This window comes from Grampus griseus (genome assembly GCF_964374135.1).
Source record: "Grampus griseus genome assembly, chromosome: 7".
In the NCBI taxonomy this organism is placed as follows: Eukaryota; Metazoa; Chordata; class Mammalia; order Artiodactyla; family Delphinidae; genus Grampus; species Grampus griseus.
The window spans coordinates 66,802,470-66,824,928 of NC_139001.1; the positions used below are offsets into that span (position 1 = coordinate 66,802,470).

The 22,459-nt window shown below is 37.9% G+C and overlaps 1 protein-coding gene across 4 annotated transcripts in view; it reads left to right on the forward strand.

Moving 5' to 3' along the window:
- Positions 1–22,459, forward strand: part of COBLL1 (cordon-bleu WH2 repeat protein like 1) — a 160,206-nt gene that overhangs the window by 120,351 nt on the left and 17,396 nt on the right. For all 4 annotated transcript variants that reach the window (XM_082658538.1, XM_082658539.1, XM_082658540.1 and 1 more), the window contains exons 8-10: positions 17,528–17,681; positions 18,129–18,203; positions 19,371–19,490. In XM_082658538.1, the coding sequence (XP_082514664.1) occupies positions 17,528–17,681; positions 18,129–18,203; positions 19,371–19,490 (349 nt within the window). The remainder of the gene's footprint in view (positions 1–17,527; positions 17,682–18,128; positions 18,204–19,370; positions 19,491–22,459) is intronic.

The window sequence follows — 22,459 nt, forward strand, 5'->3', positions numbered from 1 at the left end:
AGCTCTCATATGTGTCTTTAGAAAGTAGCAACTGGATTAGATAGAAATGAGCATAAAAAATGTTGGAACTCGGTAGTTATTTGGAAAATCATCTATTAAACTGTCTTCTTATTTCTATAAGGGTCTCTTGTCTAATGGTTGTGGTATAAAATCTCACCTTGCCCATCGGGAGGATAGTTATTTTTTCAAATGATAGAATCATTTACTACAGAATTTTCCAGGGTAACTGCTTGGTAGTTGGATTCAGCCTTAAAAAGCATGTGGGAGTGCCGTAGTCAGGCAAGAGGAATCCCGTTGAAAGATGCGGTGAATGTCAGGGCTGTGGCAAGTCTGGGCATGTGCAAGAAACAGAGCTTGAGCGAGGAGAGAGGCAGGGACCAAATCAGGGTCCCAGAGACCTCATTTTGTGGCCATAACTAGTTTGCATTTCTTCATAGTGAATCATTTAAAAGGTAGCACTTTCAGGATTGTTTCATATTTTTAATTACCATAAAACTGTACTGTAAGAGTATAACTTATCATACTCATGAGTGGTTACCAAAGTCTGTCTTCTTCTTTATATAGAAATACATCTTAGCCCCTGCTCACAAACCTTTATTCCAGATGACTTCATCCAATCTATTCCAGTAAATGTCCTTTGTGTTGGGAGCCTGAAGAGGTCTACGTTGTCTTTCTAACAGTCAGCTTCTTAAAATTCTAGGCCATGCTACCGGTGACCTCGACAAAAGCCATTTCTTTTGATTCCCACTCTCTATTCTATGACCAGTTGATGCCCCCGTGTTAAGGACTAATTTTTTTTTTTTTTTTTTAGTATGTTGCCTTTGGCAAACTAGACATCTTTATATAATTTTCTAGTTATTTCTTCCTTTGATCTGGACATGTGGATAGTTCTTTGATGTATTATTTAGTAGGACCCTGGAATTATTTGTTTTTCCCTAGTGAAGCTGAAGCACCACTTTTTAAAATTTATTCATTACAAAAATTCTTAACAAGCTGTGGTTCTGTTTGTGATTGTGTGTTTGTGGGTATGTGTACATGTACATGTGTATGCTCATATGAATTCTTCCCTTCCCGGGCATCCCAGCACTTATTTTCTTAAGTTCTTTGCCAAATTTGATGGAATAGATCACCATTCGGTCTTGATTTTTCTTTCTTCCTTTTTTTTTGGGGGGGGGGGGTGGGCTGTGCCATGTGGCGTATGGGATCTTAGTTCCCTGACCAGGGATCGAACCTGTGCCCCCTACAGTAGGAGCATGGAGTCTTAACCAGTGGACCACCAGGGAAGTCCTTTCTCTCTTCCTTGGTCCTCATTCTCTTCTTATATCTCAGCTCTCTTTTATTTTTTATTTTTTGCCACCACTTCCTTTACCCATTTTCTGAATTTGGAGGTACCTGAATCCATGGTATTAGCCTCTATTTACTCTTTCAGAGAAAACATCTATTCTTTGTTGAGTTTTTTGTTGTAGTGTTTTGAATAGTGTCCCCCCAAAAGATACATCCAAGTCAAGGATCTAGAGATGAGCTAATCCTGGACTTAAGTTGGGCTCAAATCCAATGACTGGTGTTGGTATAAGAGGGGAGACATGGGCACAAAGACATGAAGGAGTAGGCCATGTGATGACAGAGACGGAGACTGCAGTAGTGCTGCCACAAGCCAAAGAATGCCAGGAGCCACCAGAAGCTGGAGGAGGCAAGGAAGGATTCTCCCCCAGTGCCTTCTGAGGGCTATGGCCCTGCTGACACCTTGATTTCAGGCTACTAGCTTCCAGAACTATGGTAGAATAAACTTCTGTTGTTTGAAGTTGCCCAGTCATGGCGATTTGTTACAGCAGCCCTATGAAATGAACACGTCAGCTTTGTATTCCAGCCCCAATATTGTTCCACTTGCAGTTTGAACTCACAGTTGCTTATTGACTCATAACTACCTGGAAATCAATGTATTTAAAATCAACCTCACTCTCAGATTGAAAAGCTCAAGATCATCTTTGATGTTCTTTTTCTTTTCACATCCAATTAGTGACCAACCCTTCATTCAGTCTCCCTTCACAATATCTCCTTGTCCCTTTCTTCCATTCCCTCTGCTAAAAACATGCCTCAGGGAAATCCAGGGCCAGGAGGGTAAGGAGAAGATCAGGACTTAACTTGTCTTGCCCCTTCTTGTCTTCAGAAGACAAAGAATGTGGCAAGCTGCCACATTTATATTTCATAATTGTCACTTCCCAGTTCAGAAACTTTGCATAGCTGGCTGTTATTTTCTAGGCATTCAAGGTCCTCTACCAGCATAACAATTTGGTGGGTATGGAGGGCTGTGCTTTCCTCCCTCCCTCCCTTCCTTCCTTCTTTCCTTCCTTTCTTTCTTCCTTCCTTCCTTCCTTCCTTCCTTCCTTCCTTCCTTCCTTCCTTCCTTCCCCTTCCTTCCCCCCTCCCTCCCTCTCTCCCTCCCTCCTCCCCTTGCTCTCTCCCTCTCTCCTCCCCTCCCTTTCTCTCTTTCTTTCTAGCTGTATTGACATATAATTGACAAATAAAATTGTAAGCTATTTAAAGTACACATTGTGGTAATTTGAAATACATTGTGAAAAAATTCCCACTATCTATTTAATTAACGTATCCATCACTTCACATATTATCTTTTTTTTTGGTAAGAATATTAAAGTTCTACTCTCTTAGCGAATTTCAATTATATAATACAATGTTGTCAACTATAGTCACTATGTTTTACATTAGACCCTCAGACCTTATTCATCTTATAGCTGAAAGTTTGTCCTCTTTTACCAATTGCTATTTCCCCTACCGCCTAGCCCCAGGCCACCTTTTCTACTCTCTGTTTCTATGAGTTTGATTTTTTTAGATTCCACATATAAGTGATACCATGCAGTATTTGCCATTCTTTGTCTGGCTTATTTCATTTAGTGTACTGCCTTCAAGGTCCATCCATATTGTCACAAAGGGCAGGATTTCCTTCTTTCTCATGGATGAATAATACTCCTCTGTGTGTGAGTGTGTGCACACGTGTGTATCACATATATTTATTTTTTAACATATCACATCTTCTTTGTCCATTCATCCGTACATGGACACTTTGGTTGTTTCTGTATCTTGGCTGTTGTGAATAATGGTTCAGTAAACATGCGAGTGCAGGTATCTTTTCAGTATCCTATTTTTATTTCCTTTGGATACATACCCAGAAGCGCAATTCCTGGATCATGTGGTAGCTCTATTTTTAATTATTTGATGGACCTCCATACTGTTTTCCATAGTGGCTGCACCAATTTACATCCCCACCAAGAGTACACAGGGATCCCCTTTTCTCCACATTCTGCCAGCACGAAGCTCTTATATTCTTTTTTTTTTTCGTAGCTCTTATATTCTTGATGACAGCCATTCTAACAGGTATGAGGTGGTATCTTAATGTAATTTTGATTTGTGCTTCCCTGATGATTAATGATGTTAAACACCATTTCATGTACCTATTGACCATTTGTAAATCTTCTTTGCAAAAATATTTATTCAGTTCCTCTGCCCATTTTTTAATTGCATTTTTTTTTTTTTTTGGCTATTGAGTTGTGTGAGTTCTTTATATATTTTGGATATTAGCCCCTTATCAGATGGAGTGATCGTACTTTCTCTGAATTTGTCTCTCTTGTGCCTTTTTATTTTGTTTTAATTTATGTATATATGCAGATAGTATATTCATATGATATATATTTCTAAAGATAAAAAGGAAAATACAGTGAAAATTCTCCTTTCCTACCCTGCCGCTAGCAAATTCTTATGCCCAGAGGCAACCACTAACAGTTTCTTGTATATTCTTCCAGACATAATCTATATATACTCAAGCCAATATTCAACCTACATATGATTTTTTTCTCAGATGGTCACATGTTACATGCATTATGTTATACCTCACTTTTTGATACTGAATGATATATTTTTGATATCCTTATCAGTACATAAAGGGCTTCCCTTTTTAAAAGCTGCATAATAAATATTCCATTGATGGATATAACATGTTATGGGGTGGGTACCCCATCCTCTAAACATAAACATTAAGGTTATTTTATTGTTTAAAGCTTATAGCATGGTTAAATTTCCCCCCTTTTTTTTCTTCCAAACCAGAGGGTGGGAATTGTGTTTCACAGAGAAATTCTGTAACATAGTAGGTGTTCAAGAGAATTGATAAGTAAACTTTTAACCACAGCTTTCACACAGTCAGGTATAGTATTGATATATACAATGAGAATGTCTGTCCAATAAAATTTTAGTATTTCATATGTAGATCTGGTAAATTTTCAGAAGTACTTGGATAACTTAAAAATTGCTTACATTTACTTTTATAGTAATTGGCCCAAGTAATTCTTGGCAATATTCTTCTTAAGCTTTTACAAAAAAGCCAGAATTTTGGCAAGGTTGTATTGAAAGCTTAAGGACTAATAACTAAAAGGTAGTGTGCATTACATAAGGCATATAAATAAAATTGAGCCCCGAATTGAAATTTTTTATAGTGTTAGATGAAAATATTCAGGAAACTCAGCAAAACATAAGTTTATAGATGAATTTTACTGTTTGCTTCTTTTAAATTTAAAATCAAAGAGTCATTATCACTATAGACATTTTATATCTATTTTAACAATTTCATTTTGAATTTGAAATTTTAAAAAGGCACTGTTTTTACTGATTAAAAGTAATGCCAAGCTGGGAAAAAAATTACTGGAAAAAACCACGGCAAAATCATTTCCAAGTCCATGAAGAATTTTGGATATATCTTTATCCTGTAATTTTTATTGTTTAGGTGGTAAGATAAACCACAAGGGTGCGCTGTTTAACAGAACTACCGCATTTTGATTTTTCCAATTTTTTTTTTTCCCCCAAAGAGTCCTTTGAATAAAGCAGAAAGAAAATATTGGAAATAGTTACATTATATTAGAAATAGCAAATGCTTATCTCTTGTGGGTGAAGTGCCTGAAACCAGAGCTAGAGAGATAAATAACAGTAATGCATAACAAAGTGATTTATAATTAGCACAGTTTTATTCATTTTGAGCTTTTATCTTAATTTTCTTTTAAGTAATCATTGATATTATATTTGCCTTAGGCTTACAGATAAGTCAGTCTATCTGTAGCTTGGAAAAAATATTATCAACCACATCTATTTTATGCTTTTTGGCTGTCTATATTTAATAATTTGCCTCTTTCCTCTAAGGCATTTCTCAATACTGGCAAATTAAGGTATTCGGATAGTGATTTTGGAGCATCAACTGAAAATATTCACATAAAAGGCTGTTGATTTTCTGAGCTAATTTTGGCAACCGATTGTGCAGTTTCCAAAGAGGATTCAGTGATGATCCCAGTTAGTAAGATAATTTATCTTAACCTTTTTGGGGAACATTTCTGCATCTAAACTTCTATCCACCTAAAGAATATATTTTAAAGACTACATAGCTTACTGTCATTGCTACAGTGTCCTTTGCATGTCCCTGAATCTCCCTGTACTCTTTTCACATGGTTTCAGGTCTCGTGTCATTTTCTTTGTAAAGGTGAAATACATTGTCTTCTATGGAAATGTTCATTTGGAAGAGAAAACTCTCCAATTAGAAAATTTCTGGCAGTTTTTCCTGGTACTCTTTAAGCACTTTGTGAACATGATTCTGCCTGAAGATGTGAAATGCCATTTGCACAACAACATATGTAAGAGCTGGCTCATGCTGTCATTTACATGGACTAGATCACATGTATTACTGCATAAAATGCATATAGTTATTAACATAAGATTGTCATTTACTTCATACATGACAGAAGTCAGAAATGCAGTGGCATTGACTTAAATTAAAAGTGACTTAGAATTCTGGGATTGAAACTAAGTTCAGAAATGCAGTTTCCGTCCCGTGTCTGCTGACCAAGTATCTGTGAAGAGCACATTAAATGAAATCAGTGGCCAAAGGATGTCCTAGTATTATTGACAAATTAACCTTTTATGCCTATTTTACATTTGAAGAAGAGGCAGAAGAGTTGGACAGAAGCTGTAGGTAATCTTGACCCATTGAATTCACAGAACCTTTTGGAGAATTCTTCATTTTTTCATATTTGGTATGGCTTTGCTGCTTGGTTATGTGAGTACACAACAGTGAATTGTTTTTCCCGGGCTACTAGCATGGCACCTCGTTTTCTTTAGGATATTGGCTTTTGGCTGGGAACACAATAAGGAATGCTCTTGATTGGGCATTTCACTTGCTCTCATTTTGTATTCTGCTGCAAACACTCAAATGTTGAGAAATTGAAATTCTTTGCCATATACTCTTATGCAAGTGAAATTTAATACTTAGAGTGTTAGTTTTTTAACAGCTGATTTGTTTCTTTAAAAATATTTGACATTTTTCATCTTTTACCCAATTTCATCTTTTAATGTTTATCATGCTTTACAAGCAGATAAAATGATAGATTGTTATATGATTTTGAAATGTGAAAGTCTATTTGGTCTTAGCTTCACTTAATGAGTTTAATTTAGTCATTTTATGCAGTCATTAAGGTTGTTGTAATAGAGCATTTATAATTTTTAAGAAATATACCCCTTTTTAGTTTTTTTCTCCAGGTTATCTCATAACATTTGATTTTTTTTTTTTTTTTACCTCCACTCTCCACTTATATTATATAGAAAGTGGACCACACACATCATTCTCCAATTGCCTAGGAACAGTGGTTGTCATGGCATTTTCAGCTTGATATACGGGATACAGCTGTCTGTACTTCCAAAAATATGACTTGTTTCATTCAGTAGAGAAATGCACCAGCGCAGTATAATATTTAATATTCTTCCTCTTTTAAGGCTTCCCCAGATATAAGACATACTTTGTATTGTAGTTTTCATCAGATTTTCAGAGGGTCATAATCACACAAGAGCAGAAGTAATGACTAATGCTTATATATCACTTACTAATATTTCAGACACGGCTCAACCACGTTGCTCATTTAATGCTCACGAAAATCCTCTGAACAATTACTGTTTAGGTTTCTGCCAGCTTTACCTCTGACCTAAACGTAAAGAGCTATGCTCATTATAAAGTTGCTAAATTTTAAAGAACAGTACTATTCAAAGAACACTAGGTCATTTGTGGAATTTGTGTGGATTTATCTTCCTTATCTAGCTTTCCTCTCTGAAATACGTATACTGAGTTAATAAAATATCATTGAAAATAATCAGTGTTAGGGTTTTCCTTTACAAGTTCTCATAGTATGAATTTTACTTAGCCTTTCTACCACTGTGACATTTGGGACCTCATGGTTTCAAAGACATGCCTTTCTCTGGTAACCAGCATGTTAACAGAGGTCAGGGTGGAGAGAAGCTGGCCCCTTTCCTGGAGCCACAGTGATAAAAAGGTGAGGTCACTTGGATAATGCCTGCCATACAGCCTTCACTCTCTTTCTGGGATGAACTGAGTTGGCCCCAGCTTGTTCCCTTGATTTCTCCTTTACTCTCATTGAGGCCCTAAATCAGTTACCTATAGATGTTGAGTATTCTCCTGCCCTGCTCCTAGACACCCCTCTGTTTGATCACTATGACCACAGAGAACCATGGTTACGTGGGCTTCTCATTGCGGTGCCTTGTCTTTGTTGCGGAGCATGGGCTCTAGGCACGCAGGCTTCAGTAGTCGTGGCGCACGGGCTCTAGAGAGCAGGCTCAGTAGTTGTGGTGCACAGGCCTAGTTGCTCTGCGGCATGTGGGATCTTCCCGGACCAGGGCTTGAACCCATGTCCCCTGCATTGGCAGGCAGATTCTTAACCACTGCGCCACCAGGGAAACCCACCACCATCCTTTTTTTTTTTTTCAAAGATGATGTTGGGGGTAGGAGTTTATTAATTAATTTATTTATTTTTGCTGTGTTGGGTGTTCGTTTCTGTGTGAGGGCTTTCTCTAGTTGTGGCAAGCGGGGGCCACTCTTCATCACGGTGCGCGGACCTCTCACTATCGCAGCCTCTCGTTGCGGAGCACAGGATCCAGACGCACAGGCTCAGTAGTTGTGGCTCACGGGCCTAGTTGCTCTGTGGCATGTGGGATCCTCCCAGACCAGGGCTCGAACCCGTGTCCCCTGCATTAGCAGGCAGATTCTCAACCACTGCGCCACCAGGGAAGCCCCACCATCCTCTTTTTTAACTTGATCCTGATCTCTGCTTTTTCCTGGTTCATTTTGTCTTTTTTCATTCAAGATATACTACTCAGGCCCTCATCTTTGGGCATTTAAAAAACGTTATAAGGGATTGCCACTAGTAAGACTTGGTTACACGGTTTCTCAAAGTATTGGAGGGTTGATGAAATGAAAGCAGATTGCCTCAGGGAGAGAATGTAAAACGCTTGCAAAGATAGGTGTAACAAAGGTTGTAAAATTCGTGTTTTGGTTTTATTCTGATATGCGTGGAGAAGGGCTGGAAAGAATGATATTGTGGCAGAAGAAACCCTAGTCTGGTTTGAGAGAGAGTCTTGGATCTGTAATACGCCTGTTTTTCTTTGCTTTTGGTCATCTTTTGTCTTCTTCATCTTCTACCTTGAAGAACAAGCCATTGAACTTCTTTATGGTTTGGGTTTCTCCTCTGTAGAATAACGTTTTGTAATTAAATTTCCAGAACTCTTTTCAACTCTGGTATTATAAAATCTTTTTTTTTTTTAATAAAAGTTGTTGTTGTCATTTAAAATTGGCCTTTAACAGGTGAAAGTGCTCTGCTGCAGGGACCTTTGGTTTGATCAGTGTTACCAGACAGTGGTATCTAGTCTTGGTATTACTCCTCTGAAGATTTTTGAACCCTAAAGAACAATAGCAAAATGAAACATTGACTAACTGAGATCTTTCTTCCTGAACTCCTAACTGTAACACCAAAGTCAGTACAAGTGTTTTGGGCATCACTTAGAAGATGTTGAAGACAGAAAATGTGAGGAAGATACGCTCAGGTTAATGAGTTTGTTAACCAGAGAACACAGATGTTATCATTGACTAATCGTGAGTTTAAAACTAGATGATTTTGAGAGAAACCTAGAGGCAAGTGCAGCCACTCAGAATCCTCTGAAGAGATTTAATTTTTTGTGAGTAACTCAAAAAGTCACAAGTGAAGAGTGGTGGTGGTTATTTAGATATCTGTAAGGGAATCCAGCTCTAATCTCATTGCTTCCTCTCGTAGAATGTATTTCAGCAGATTGATAAACACCCTGAAAATGGGCAGAACAGTTGCCTGCTTACATAGTGTGGATTTAAGAGCTCCAGGCTCTGATACTGCTGCCCTATTTCTTCTTTCTCTAATTACAATCATCTGGTACCTGGAATGTCACCCCTACTTCTTATACCCCTTCACTGATGACTTTTTAAAATCTAAGTTGACCTAAGCAAGACTTTCAGTGCTATAAATGAAGGATGTTAAAACAGGTTTATAGACAGAATAAGAAAATAGAATATATAAGTCCTAGATCTTTAGGAGTCTGGAGGAAGTGCTGTCCAAGGGGCAAAATGGTGTAGAACAAGGAGATTCAAGGCAGCAAAATAAACTTGCTCTGGACCCACCAAAAGATAACATGTTGCTTGAAAAAAACATTAAAAAGAAAGAAAGAAACTGGCATGTATGCTTTCATCCAATACAAGTCACAACACATGCATTTGTGTGTGTGTGTGTGTGTGTGTGTGTGTGTATACAGGTATAAGGTAAAAGGCTGGACACCAAAACTTCTATGAGGTGACCTGTATTAGCTGAGATTTACAGTAATTTTTCTTTTCTTTTTTTCCTCATCATTGTATGCACTGTTTGCATCTCATAGGAGATTGTGCTAATTTTATGATCAAATTAATAATAAAACTGATTTCACTGTAGTAAGAAAAACTTACCTTCAGAGCTTTGCCTATTTTGAAATTCAGTAGAATATCTTATACTTCTATATTACATTCACTATGGTATAATAATTATATGTTTTGACGTTTAAGAAAATTGATTTGTTGTTTAAGTTATAAAATTATTTTAGAATTCTTCTATCAAGAGTTAAGAGTTAAAGCTTGACCTTCAGTTATGTGAAAAAGTTCAGTCATTAGGATACTAATGACTAATTCATAGTAAATTAGGAAACCCTAATGTCAATTATAAGGTATTTTATAATATTTTATAGCATTTATTGAGAATGTCTGCATTGGAGAAAGATAATGGGAGTCTGTCCCTTAAAAAGAAAAGAATATTATATGAGTTTTAAGACAATTTTATGAAATTGCTTAAGCTCTCTTTAACCCAACTCCTCCTCACACGGGAAATTGTATTATAAACAAACTAGAATCCAAAAGCTTCTAATAGAAACATTTAACAGGACTTCCCTGGTGGTGCAGTGGTTAAGAATCCGCCGGCCAATGCAGGGGACATGGGTTTGATCCCTAGTCCGGGAAGATCCCACATGCCGCAGAGCAGCTAAGCCTGTGGGCCAAACCTACTGAGTCTGTGCTCTAGAGCCTGGGAGCCACAACTACTGAGCCCGAGTGCCACAACTACTGAAGCCTGCGCTCCTAGAGCCCACGCTCCACAACAAGAGAAGCCACCGCAATAAGCCCACGCACCGCAACAAAGAATAGCCCCTGCTCACCACTAGAGAAAGCCTGCCTGCAGCAACAAAGACCCAACGCAGCCAAAACAAAAAAAGAAACATTTAACGATGTCATTGATTGAAGTTGGGCCACTGTATTTCCATCCTTTGATTCAATCTTCTTTTTATTATTTTCCTATTTGTATTCTTCACTCTTAATCAGAATATATTGATTTCAGTGACCCACATCTTATAATTCAACTGTGATTAATAAGTGATCTAATGACAAGTACAGAGCTAGTACTAAGTAAATCTATTGAATACCATTCAATTCTATGTTCTTCAGCTAAATTTAGTTCCATTTTGAACCAGTGAATTCTGATCTGGATGTGAATTATGAAGGATTAACTATCTGGCATGGCTGTCAACTTGACCTTGCCATTTTCATTAGTGAATTCTGTTTCTCTGTGCAGTATTTTTCTTTTCACAGACTGTAAAATTCAGTGATGTACATTCCTGTTAGAGGTGCAGTTTTTGCTGAAGGTAGGCAGACTTAGTGACTCTAACTAAAGTAAATAATTGAATAGCTCTAATTATTAACCAAAGTGCTTTTCCCATAGTAAGAAGAAACCTGTCTGTTTTCTTGTGTTGTAAATCCTTTGGACTTAAATATAATTTGATATCAACTCCTTTTAAAAATTTTCAGTCATAATTTGACCAAAGGAAATGTACCTTGGCTAGGTGGTAAAAGCTAAAGACAGTTCTAAGCATTTCTTTCGTTTTAATTGTTCACATTAAATGTATGAAATATTTCAGATTTATATACTATAATTCACTTCCCTGTACCCCTCACTAAGAATTAACAAACTGGTGTTAAATATTTAGCTTTTATTAAACTCCTTTAAGGTATGGTGAAGCTGCCTGAGGTGACTTAAAGGTGGAGTTTTACACACAGTGGATTTAGCTTGTGCAGTGGTCTAAGCACAAGTTCCTAAGTTGTTTAAGGTTGATTATAACTGAGACTCACCCTATCAGGACTCCCACCACCGCCATCACTAATGAAAGTACAGTCTTAGAATAAGTACCTTTTTTTTTTTTTTTTTTTTTGCGGTACGCGGGCCTCTCACTGCTGTGGCCTCTCCTGTTGCGGAGCACAGGCTCCGGACGCGCAGGCTCAGCGGCCATGGCTCACAGGCCCAGCCGCTCTGCGGCATGTGGGATCTTCCCGGACCGGGACACGAACCCGTGTCCCCTGCATCGACAGGTGGACTCTCAACCACTGCGCCACCAGGGGAGCCCTAAGTACCTCCTTTTATCCACACTTTTGACTCTAACCTCTACACTACTACTATCATTTGCTTATTTTTTTATACTTTCACATACTTGAAAATAGACAAATTACATGTAATAACATTAGCTACTACTTATGGAGCATGTACTGTATACTAGGTGCAGCACTAAGTGCCTGACACAGGTCATTTCACGTGAGCACCCAGCCCCCAGGAAGCAGGTACTGTTTTCCCAGTTTGTGGAGAAGGAGGCAGAAGGTTGCAGGGACAGTAAATGCCACGTTCCCCGTTCAAGCCCTGGCATCGACTCCAAAGCTCATGTGTTTGGTAACCATTACACTGGCTGCCTTCCAACTTGCAAACCCTCTGTAAGCTTCTCGCCAATTAGACAAAGTCACACTCAAAATCCTGGGTAGCTCAATCCTGAGAAATGCAAGAGTAGAGCTATTGGGAGTCTATTAAGGAGCATATTCCTAAAGTGCACAGAACAAAACGGGGCTTCAGAATGCGTGGTGGCCTTCCTCGCCCTTCTTTCTTTCAACATTTTATATGGGAGCTCATGACGTGTTTACTTAAATAACTGCAGTAGTTTAGTACGTCTACTTCTTAGCAAGCTTGTGTGCTGGAGCCGTATATTCTACACATATCCCACGGTACACGCCAGTTTTCTTGGCTACAATCTATTTAGGAACACCTAGATCTTCTACCTCAAATGCCCCTTCTTTCTTGCAGGCTTTTACCCAAGAGAAGGATGTTTTCCGTAGATACAGGATCCTGGGGTTCTTCCATTTTAGTCTTATTAGCAATGTTTTAGTTAACACAAAATAACTCCCAAGTTTGATTTTCTTTTGGCTGCTGCTTAGCTGATTGAAATTCTTTTCTAAGTTGTTAAATTTACATTTTTGTCACCAAGTTAAGCTCTTACCATTGATTATAGCATTGAATCTAGTGATGCAGGTAACATAAGTTGACCTGGTCACATGCAGTGACAATCATGTTCTCTTCAAAGGTCTTCGTTCTCAGTCCCTATGATCCAGTTGCTGGTCTGGAAACATAAGTCCATTTGCTTTCATGACATGCCCGTACAATAGAGGAAGGGGGTAAATCTTACGGAATAAGGTTATAAAGCACGTGCTCCCCCGAGACGTTCATGGCTTTGCCCATCTAACGTGCATTCCCTCAACTGTCTTCACAAATGCTATTAGAACTGTTTCAGCATTTGTAACACTGAAATATGTGTATTTGGACAAATTTTAAATTCTTTATCCATAGAAATATAAATATCCTGTACAAAAAAAAAAGTTAGCTTATTTTAAGACCTCTAGGGTGATAAATGAAATATATGAGTTTATTTTTATTCTGTCTTTGAGTTATTAGGTCCATATAAATTTGTGAGCCTCTGTATATACATTCCTCCCTTTTTTTTTAATCTCTGTGCTATTTGCTTTACTATATTATAACCAGAATTTAAGAGCTCTAACTCCTAAACAGATACTACTGTCTGAGAAATTCATGTTGTGACTGCTTTTATCAGGTAACAGACCAATAACTGACAGTGGCTGGGAACCTGACCTAAAGGGGAACACGGGTTGTTATCAGACTACATGAAAGCAATCGGTCCAGACGTAAGAAACACGTTTTCAGCGCGGAATTAGAAGGAAAATCAAATGCTGCCATGACTTCATGCATTCACCAATTACTTATTGTTCACTACTGGGTTCCTACTGATAAACTAGGTCTGTGATAGGAATGAGGCATGCTTGAATAGGGCTTGACGGAAGTAAACTCATCAAGAAATAAAATGATGTGTTCTACTGCTTTTGATGTTTTAGGTCAATATTTTAAAAAATGAAGTGTCATATTGTTTTAGGAGAATGTTTGGCCTTCTAACAATCCCTAAATTTCTTACTTTTATAAGACAGCAAGTGAAGGCTTCCGAACACGGAGACATATCATCAATAAGAAGATTTTAATTTAAACTTTATGTCCTATTCAAAATGATATTTAAATATTGCTGATCTATCACTACATTTCTTTCTCAGCTCTTTGTCGCCGAGGGCCCTTCTCCTAATTATTTCAGAGGTCCAAGCAGCAGTTGAGGGCCCACCCACGGGGTTGGGGGGGGAGTGACCCTCCGATTTAATCAAAATTGGCTTCAGTGACTCTGAATCAAAATCTGGGTTTGGGTGGCAGGCTTTGACTCTTTTCATGCTGGATTATGGAGACGTCTGAAGAGTTCTGTAGGAGGGCCCAGGGTAATGAGAGGAGAGGAGATTGGTGGCTGCAGCTATTTACCAACTGGTAATGGAAGAAGTTTAATGTTCTGATTACCGATAAGGTCAGCCTGGTGCCACCCTGTCTGACCCCCTTGTTAACATGAGTTAACTTTAGTGAGAGGTGTGTTCCACCAAGTGCCTGCCATATGGACCTGACTCTGCTTCTGCCTGTGTGAGATGAGCTGCCTTCCGCTTTTGTCCCTAACAGAACTGGCAGTGATGACAGCTAACTCAAACTTTTCTCTGTGAGAGCAGGCTTCCTTTCTTCTCTGGCAGAAATATTATAACATTACAAAATAGTAAATTTGCTAAGTTTTTTGTGGTATATAGCAAGACATAATGACTGATAAACATCTTATGAACCAGGCCACTTCCCTTAGTTGTACTTACATTGTCTCTTAAGATTGGAATGGCCCAAGCTTTACATACTCTCCTAGTCCAAGTTTATCAAGGCCTTTTATTTGCAAATGAGGAAGGCAGTATTTGGTTCATTTCTTTCATTCACTCAACACGAATCTATTGAGAAACTTCTATGAGACAGACTTTGTTCTGGAGACACGGAAGTGAGCAAAATAGGAGGAAAAAATATCCTTGCCCTTAGAGTCAAACCTGGTGGAAGCAACAATAAACAAGGTAGAGAGGCCAACTCTGTGGTATGTTAGAGAGTGATTAAATGCTGATCATAAGATCAAGCTGGGAAGACAGATAGGAATTGTTGAGGCAGCGGGGGCGGGGGGAAGTCAAGGAGGAGCTCACGGAAAAGGTGACATTTGAGAAACGACCTGAAGAAGATGATGGGGTAAGACATTATCGGAAGAGCATTCCAGGGACAGGGACAGCAAGGGCAACCACTCTGAGGTGGGGACACTCCTGGCACATTTGAGGAGCAGTGTGAAGGCCAGTGTGGCTCACTCTGCTCCACACCTGGAGAAGGAGGTGGTCAGAGAGATCTAGGGGCCAGGTCGCCAATGGCCTTAGAACTCATTACAAGGACTTTAGCTTTTCTGTAGCAATTGGGAAATTCTTAGTGGGTATTGAACAAAGTGCCTTCACCTGATTTTTATTTTAACAGGATCCTTTGCTGCTATATTGAGGAAGGACTCTAGGGAAGCAATGTGGAAGAAGCAATCCAATTAGAAGGGTCTTAGTAATGGCTCGCTCTGTGGTAGCAGTTGAGCTGGATGAGCCAATAGGATGGACTTGATATGGAGTGTGAGAGAGAGGGGACATGGGAGGGTGACTCCAAAGTTTCTGGCATGAACAAATGGAATAATGACTTGCTGTTTTTATTGAAACAGGGAAGACTGTGAGAACAGGGTTATTTTTAATGGGGGAGATGAAAGGAGGATTAGCAGGATCTTAGTTTTAGATATGCTGAGTTTGAAATGGGCTTCAACATTAGATGAAGATCAGACAGAGGTCCAGGATGGAGACATAATTTGGAAATCATCAACATATAAATAATACATAAAACCCAGAGATAGCAGACATTACCAAGAATGAGTATAGATTCTAAAGAGAATATGTCCAAGGACTAGATGAAAAGGAACCAACACAGAAAACAGAGTTCAGATCTTTGCAGAGTAAGGAAATAGTATTCTGGGTATAAGAAAAAGAAGATTTTAGAGGGTGGTCAACTGTTTAATGCTGCTAATATGTCAAACAAGTGAGTTCTAAGAAGTAACCACTGATTTAGTCATGAGGGAGGTCATTGATGACTTTGATAGTGTAAAGGAAAAACTCAGTTTTCTACCCATGTAGGGAAAAACCCAGTTCTTTCCTACTGTGTGTTTCTTCCCTGTGAGTCTCCTTTGCTACTCACACAAAACATTTCACTTCTGTTCAACAAACGTGTGGAGGTTTTCCCCACACCGCCAGGCAATTTTTAGATACCAGCATTCAGCTAAATTCTGACACCATCTACCTAGAGACAACATCAGATTCCACAGGATAAGGGCTCAGTCCCACAAGACGGCCCTCCCTTTCCTACACACACTACAGGCACCAGTCACAAGCCCAAGTTATCACCTCTGCTCCTGACCAACCAGCTATTGATTAGAGATTCCAGTGACCCCCTTCTTGGACTTCAGATGCCAACCACAAGTCCAGGTTGTTACCTATACTTCTGACCAACTGGCTATAATCAGAGGTTCCTTCGACTCCCTCCTCAGGTTTGATTAATTTGCTAGAATGGCTCACAGAATTCAGGGAGACACTTGCTTACATTTACCAGTTTCCTAAGGGATATGATAAAGTACATAGATGAACATCTAGATGGAAGAGATGTATAGGGCAAGGTATGTGGGGAGGGGCATGGGGTTGCACTACCTGTCCAGGTATGCCACTCTCCCAGCACCTCCACGTGTGCACTGACCTGGAAGCTCTCTGAACTCCATACTTTTGTGATTTTATGGCAGCCTCATCACATAGGCATGATCAGTCATTAACTCCATTTTCAACCCTTCTCCCTTCTCAAGAGAATGAGGGCAGGGCTGAAAATTCCAGGCTTCTAATCATGACTTTCCCATGACAAGCCCTCATCCAGGAGCCCATCCAGAGTTGCCTCATTACAACAAAAGGTACTCCTATCATCCAGGAAATTACAAAGTTTCAGGAGCTCTCAGGAACTGGGGCCCAAGACCAATATTAGAACAAGAGATGCTACTAGTGTTCTTGTCACTTAGGAAAGTTCAAGGGTTTTAGGAGCTCTGTGCCAGGAATGTGGGCAAAGACCATTATATATTTTCTATTATCTCACAGATAGGAATAGTTTTAATGGATCAAAGGTTGAGAAAAATCTGATTGGAGGGGTTCAGGTGGGAGGTGAGAAATTGGAGGAAAAAAACTATAACACTTTTAAGCAGGTTTGTTGTAAGGGGAAAGAGCAAGATGACGTGGCAATGGGCCAGGAGGAACCGGCCAGCCTGCTGACAGTCGCATGCTGGGAGTGTGAGCATTAGCTGTGTATAGAGTCGAGGACCTCAAATGACCTCGCCTTTGGTAGACATATAGATTTTTGAAATGTTTGTCATTGATGTATTGTGCCAAAAAGAAAGATTAATCAAGCCAGTCTTAATGTACAGATATTCTTCCCTTTTTCACTTCTTACTTTACATCCAGTATTTTCTCTAGATTTTCCTTTGAAAGCTAGTTTTTAACTGCGTTGCCTATGAGTGTTCTACATTTTCATTAGTTGTTTACATGCCGGCCTCCCATTCTAGCCTAACCTTACTGAGAAGCATCATATTATACTTTTCTTTACATATCCGTCTCTGACACGTGGCAGATACTCCGTAAATGCTTTTTGAATGAATGACCATTATGTTCCATATTGGCATATGATGTGTTTGATGTAAACGTCAGTGTCTTCCTGAAGTTTGCTGTTCATTTCTGAATAGAGATTCTATTTGGTCACTTTGTTTTCCATAGCGTTCCTCTGGAGCAGGCAGAGTGAGGACAGGCTCTCTGCAGCTCGGTAGCACATCCGGTGGGAATTCATCTTTGAAAAGGACAAAGCGAAAAGCACCTTCCCCACCCTCCAAAACAGCCCTGCAACAAAGTGATGAAAATGGTCACGTGACTGGTAATGTTACTTTTCCCATTAACATTAGTGTTGTGTTTTCTTTAATATAGACAATAGAAATGATATAGGTTACAAATCACATCTTTTTATTAAATAATATTAGTACTTAAACTTAATAGTAGTGCTTAGATAGTCCCTGATTATTCTCACTACCTTTGAAAAATCTGCATAAATTTAAAACTGTACAGCTCCATTATCCTAAAATGAGCATGTTATAATTTGTGAATCTATTCAGAAAGATACTGGCTTTCCAGGATTGACTACATGTAGGACTGGGAATCAAAATAGATTTTAGCTGTATCATAGCTAGACAAGTACAGTGGCTTCTAATAAGGTTAGGGCTATCTTTTTCTGAATTATATAAAAATGACTTAAGTTAAGGTACTAAGGAATTGTTTCATTGGTGAATGTGACTTGCTCAGAAGTTGTGTTTCTTCTGTCTTCTAGCCCTGCAGTTGGTACCTGCAATTCCTACAGACAGTGTTTTAGAAGCAAACTCTTCTGAGGGCCTGTCCAGCCCAGGTCTGACACCTCTGTTCCACATCACGTAACCACTGAGAAAGAACTTCCAGGACAGTTGAGGAATGAATCTAGTTGTAATGCTCTGTATATGAAGGAGATACAGATGCTTTGTCTTCATTTCCCACATTATATAGTATGAAATGAAAAATATTCCCCTCCCTGAGTTCAGAGCGTGAAACACAGAAATCAAAATTTTAGTTCTGCAATGGTACCTTGAGTGCTTTTCCTACTAGGTCTCCTGCTTTTCCTTATGCAATGTCAGGTTGCCATTTATTAATCTTCTCCCCAAGAGGAATGACACATCTTAGTTAGGAATGTACCTTGGTGTGTTCAGAAGAAAACTTACATGAAGGTGTTAAGCATCATTCTTTATGCAACTGTTGTAGGTGTGAATTCATATTGTCCTAATCTGATGGTAAAAATTTATTACGAAATATTTTCTATTATATAGTTTTATTTTGGATTCTCTCCAAATAAGTGAAGTTTCAGTAAAAATCTAATACTGTTCCTTAATATTTTTAATAATAGCTATTTAGTAGCTATAAGTATGATAAAATTTCTTAATCGTTAGGCTTAAAGTTAGGTGTAAATGAATATGACAGACTAATAATGTTTAATCAAAAATAGAATATTACTATGTCAGTACTTTAGCACGGAAATAATTTGATAGGTATAAAAATTGCTTAATATAACTACCTCATTTTTATAATTCACATTCACAAATACAGAAAGACTCAGAAGCACCCAAATGCTCCTGAATCTTTTAATCCTTAGGTGATATTTAGGAATTTAAGATTTTGATATAGAATTCTCCTTTCCTCTGTGATTAAAAACACTATCATTAGGTAACTAGTAATGATTTTTCTCAAGTCTTACCCAGAATAATATCAATGATACCATTCTGTTTCACAAAGGAAATTTATTAAATAATATCGAACTGTGTAAATGAAATGAGAAGATTTCGGAAGTATTAGAGAAAAGTGGCTGCTATTCAAACTTTGCTTGATAGCTGTTTTTCTTCCTTTTTTTCCCCTTTTACCTCTTCTTGTTTAATGCATGGCTAATTGTGAGTTAACATATCTAATTTCTTGTGAAATGCTTCTTGGTCTCTGCTTGCTTAATTCTGTTTTCTAAGTGCTATTTCCACAGATTTTACTTCTTTGGCAGAATCCTCCCTTGGCTGTGGGCTCCCCGGTCACGAACAGTGCGCTGTGCCCCAGCTGCCGGCCGAAGCCCCTCTATCGGAGTGCCCTGGAACGCCCGAGGTAGCTGCCGCATCTCTGCCATGTAAGTGACCTGGCCTTTCCTGCCTGCTGTTTTGTTTAAGACAGATTGAGATGTCATCACATTTAGATTTGGTTACTTGTTGATTCCTTGTGTAAAAATGTCTTATAAAAAAAATAGTAGTTTCTGCCTTTTCACTTGAAATTCTTGGAGTTTGATGTTTTCCCTAATCACATAGTGAATGAATATGGCAACATGTAAGATGATAAAATCAGTGGCTCTGAAGGATTTCAGCTTCTCTTCTATTTAGCTTTCTGCTTTTTGGCAAAACTGTTTGAACTTTATTATTTTCAACATATAACTGTATAAATATAAAAGAATACATATATATTTTTTCTTTATTGAACTACTCTTTTGTTATCTAGGCATGGCTTATTTTCTATAGTATTGCTTTTGATTGGGATTTTTAAGTGATTGAAATTTTTTTGTTACCATATGGCAAAACTTCATAGTTAGGTAATATTTGAATTCTATCATAAATAATTTTACTCAATTTTTCAGTGACTCAGAAAAAGCCCTTATCACCTCAAACCAGTTGTTTAAAATCAGTATACTATCATATACTCGTTAAAGGAATGAAAAATTGTGTGGCCAGTTTGGGAAATACTTTAGCAGGTTGTTTTTTTTTTTTTAAGAAAAATAAGGATTCATTTTCTATATGACCCAGAAATCCCACTCCTAAGACTTCTCAAGAAAAGTGAAAACGAATGTGCATACAAAAACCTGCACGTGAATTATTATAGAATTTATGTAATTGTCAAAAATGGGAAACAACCCAATGTTCCTAAACTGAGGGATGGATAAACAAAATATAGTTTGTCCGTATGTTGGAATACTACAACCTAGCCAAAAGAAGGAACAAATAACTAATACATGCAACAACATGGCTAAATCTTAAATACATTGTTAAATGAAGGAAGCTAGACTTAAATGGCTAGATGCTGTATGATTTCATTTATATGACATTCTTGCAAAGGCATAACTATAGGGATAATTGCTGCCAGGGGCTGGGGTTAGAGAGAGGAGTTGATTACTAAGGAGCCTGGGGGATTTTGGAAGCTGATGGAATTGTTCTACATCTTGATTGTGGTGGTCACAGAAAGATAGATAGATAGATGTCAAAACTGGACATTCCAAAATGTATTCCAAAAATGATGAATCTTACTGAAATTATACCTCAGTTTTTAAAAATGAAAGAGAAAACAACTCTGTCGGAAATTACAGCAGTGTCTGACACAGTGAACACTTTTTTGAATAAATGAATTTTTTTTTTAAAAGTTCACCAGAATAGATTTAATCTAATACAATTCTGTTTTAGCAAAGAGTAGTATCTGTCAAACAATTCTGCCCTTTGACCATCTCCAGGAAAAATACACAAGATGTCCCAAAAGGCTTAGTGAAATTTTAAGCTTTAATAACTTATAAGATGCTACAAACTAAGTTTAATTATTTAAATTTCTTTTACACATATTATATTTTGTGAATTTAAAATAATTTTATTTTTTGTTTCAGTCAATTTTGCAAATCTTTAGAAGGACTGAAAATATTAAGATAAATATATTCAAATTATATTAGAAAGCTAAGTAAGTGTAAAAGAAATTTCAACAATTACAATTTCAAATGATTTTTTATAATTTTCTAAACATATTGTGGAAGTTGTTATATCTTACAGCTACACTAAAGTTTTGGATACTCTGTTCTTTGAAAGTGAATTCTCTTCCCTTAGAACATGTGAAGCTGAAATATGATAGTTGTGATCTAACATTTGTGAAAATTATTCACTGTTCACAGCCCCCACTTCGTTTTGTTGTTATTGCTGTAGTTCTAAAATTTGGCCATAGTATAAGTCTGTTAACACATACAAAACAAACTTGATTTAATATTTTTTAAAGCTTGGAAAATATCTGTACTAGTCAAACAACAAAGTGTGAAAGTGCTCTTGGTTAGAAGTTTTAAAAAGAATCACAGCCTTTTCTAAGACTTTTAATGACAGGAATGCAGTTCAAATATATATATTTAAGAAAACCTGTATGATGCTTATAACTACTAAGTTATAAAACCCCAGAAAAAATAATTTGAAAAGATTTCTGAAACATGTGACTCATTCTTCATACTTTGAGACCAGTTTCTCAGTGAGGACCTCATACTTAAAGAAAGTTGAAGACCTCGACTTTTTAAAGAAAAGTTGTGTATCTATATAAAACACATGTGATGGTAAAGAGAGAAATAGGGAGAAAGATCAATAATTTGCTAAATGTTACCTCAGTTAATATAATTTCCAAAAGAGCTTAATATATACCAAGGAGCCATCTATAAAACATACTTGCATCTAAACCATAATGGCCTTTCATTTTTCCTTGATACACAATTTTCAAATTATATAAATATACGCTTACTGTATAGATGTAATATGCTATTGTAAAGGCATAATATTGTACATTGGCATCAAAATAACTATTTCATGTCATGATAAAGCATGATTTATATATATAAGTATATATATATATATATATATATACATACATATATATATATATTTTTTGGCGGTACGCGGGCCTCTCACTGTTGTGGCCTCTCCCGTTGTGGAGCACAGGCTCCGGACGTGCAAGCTCAGCGGCCATGGCTCACGGGTCCAGCCGCTCTGCGGCATGTGGGATCTTCCTGGACCGGGGCACGAACCCGTGTCCCCTGCATCGGCAGGCGGACTCTCAACCACTGCGCCACCAGGGAAGCCCTACATATATTTTTATATATAAATTTACTTAAAGTCAAATTCTTTTTTTTTATAAATTAATTATTTTTGGCTACGTTGGGTCTTCGTTGCTGCACATGGGCTTTCTTTAGTTGCGTCGAGCGGGGACTACTCTTCGTTGTGGCGTTTGGGCTTCTCATTGCAGCGGCGTCTCTTGTCGTGGAGCACAGGCTCTAGGTACGTGGGCTCAGTAGTTGTGGCACGTGGGCTCGAGTGCAGG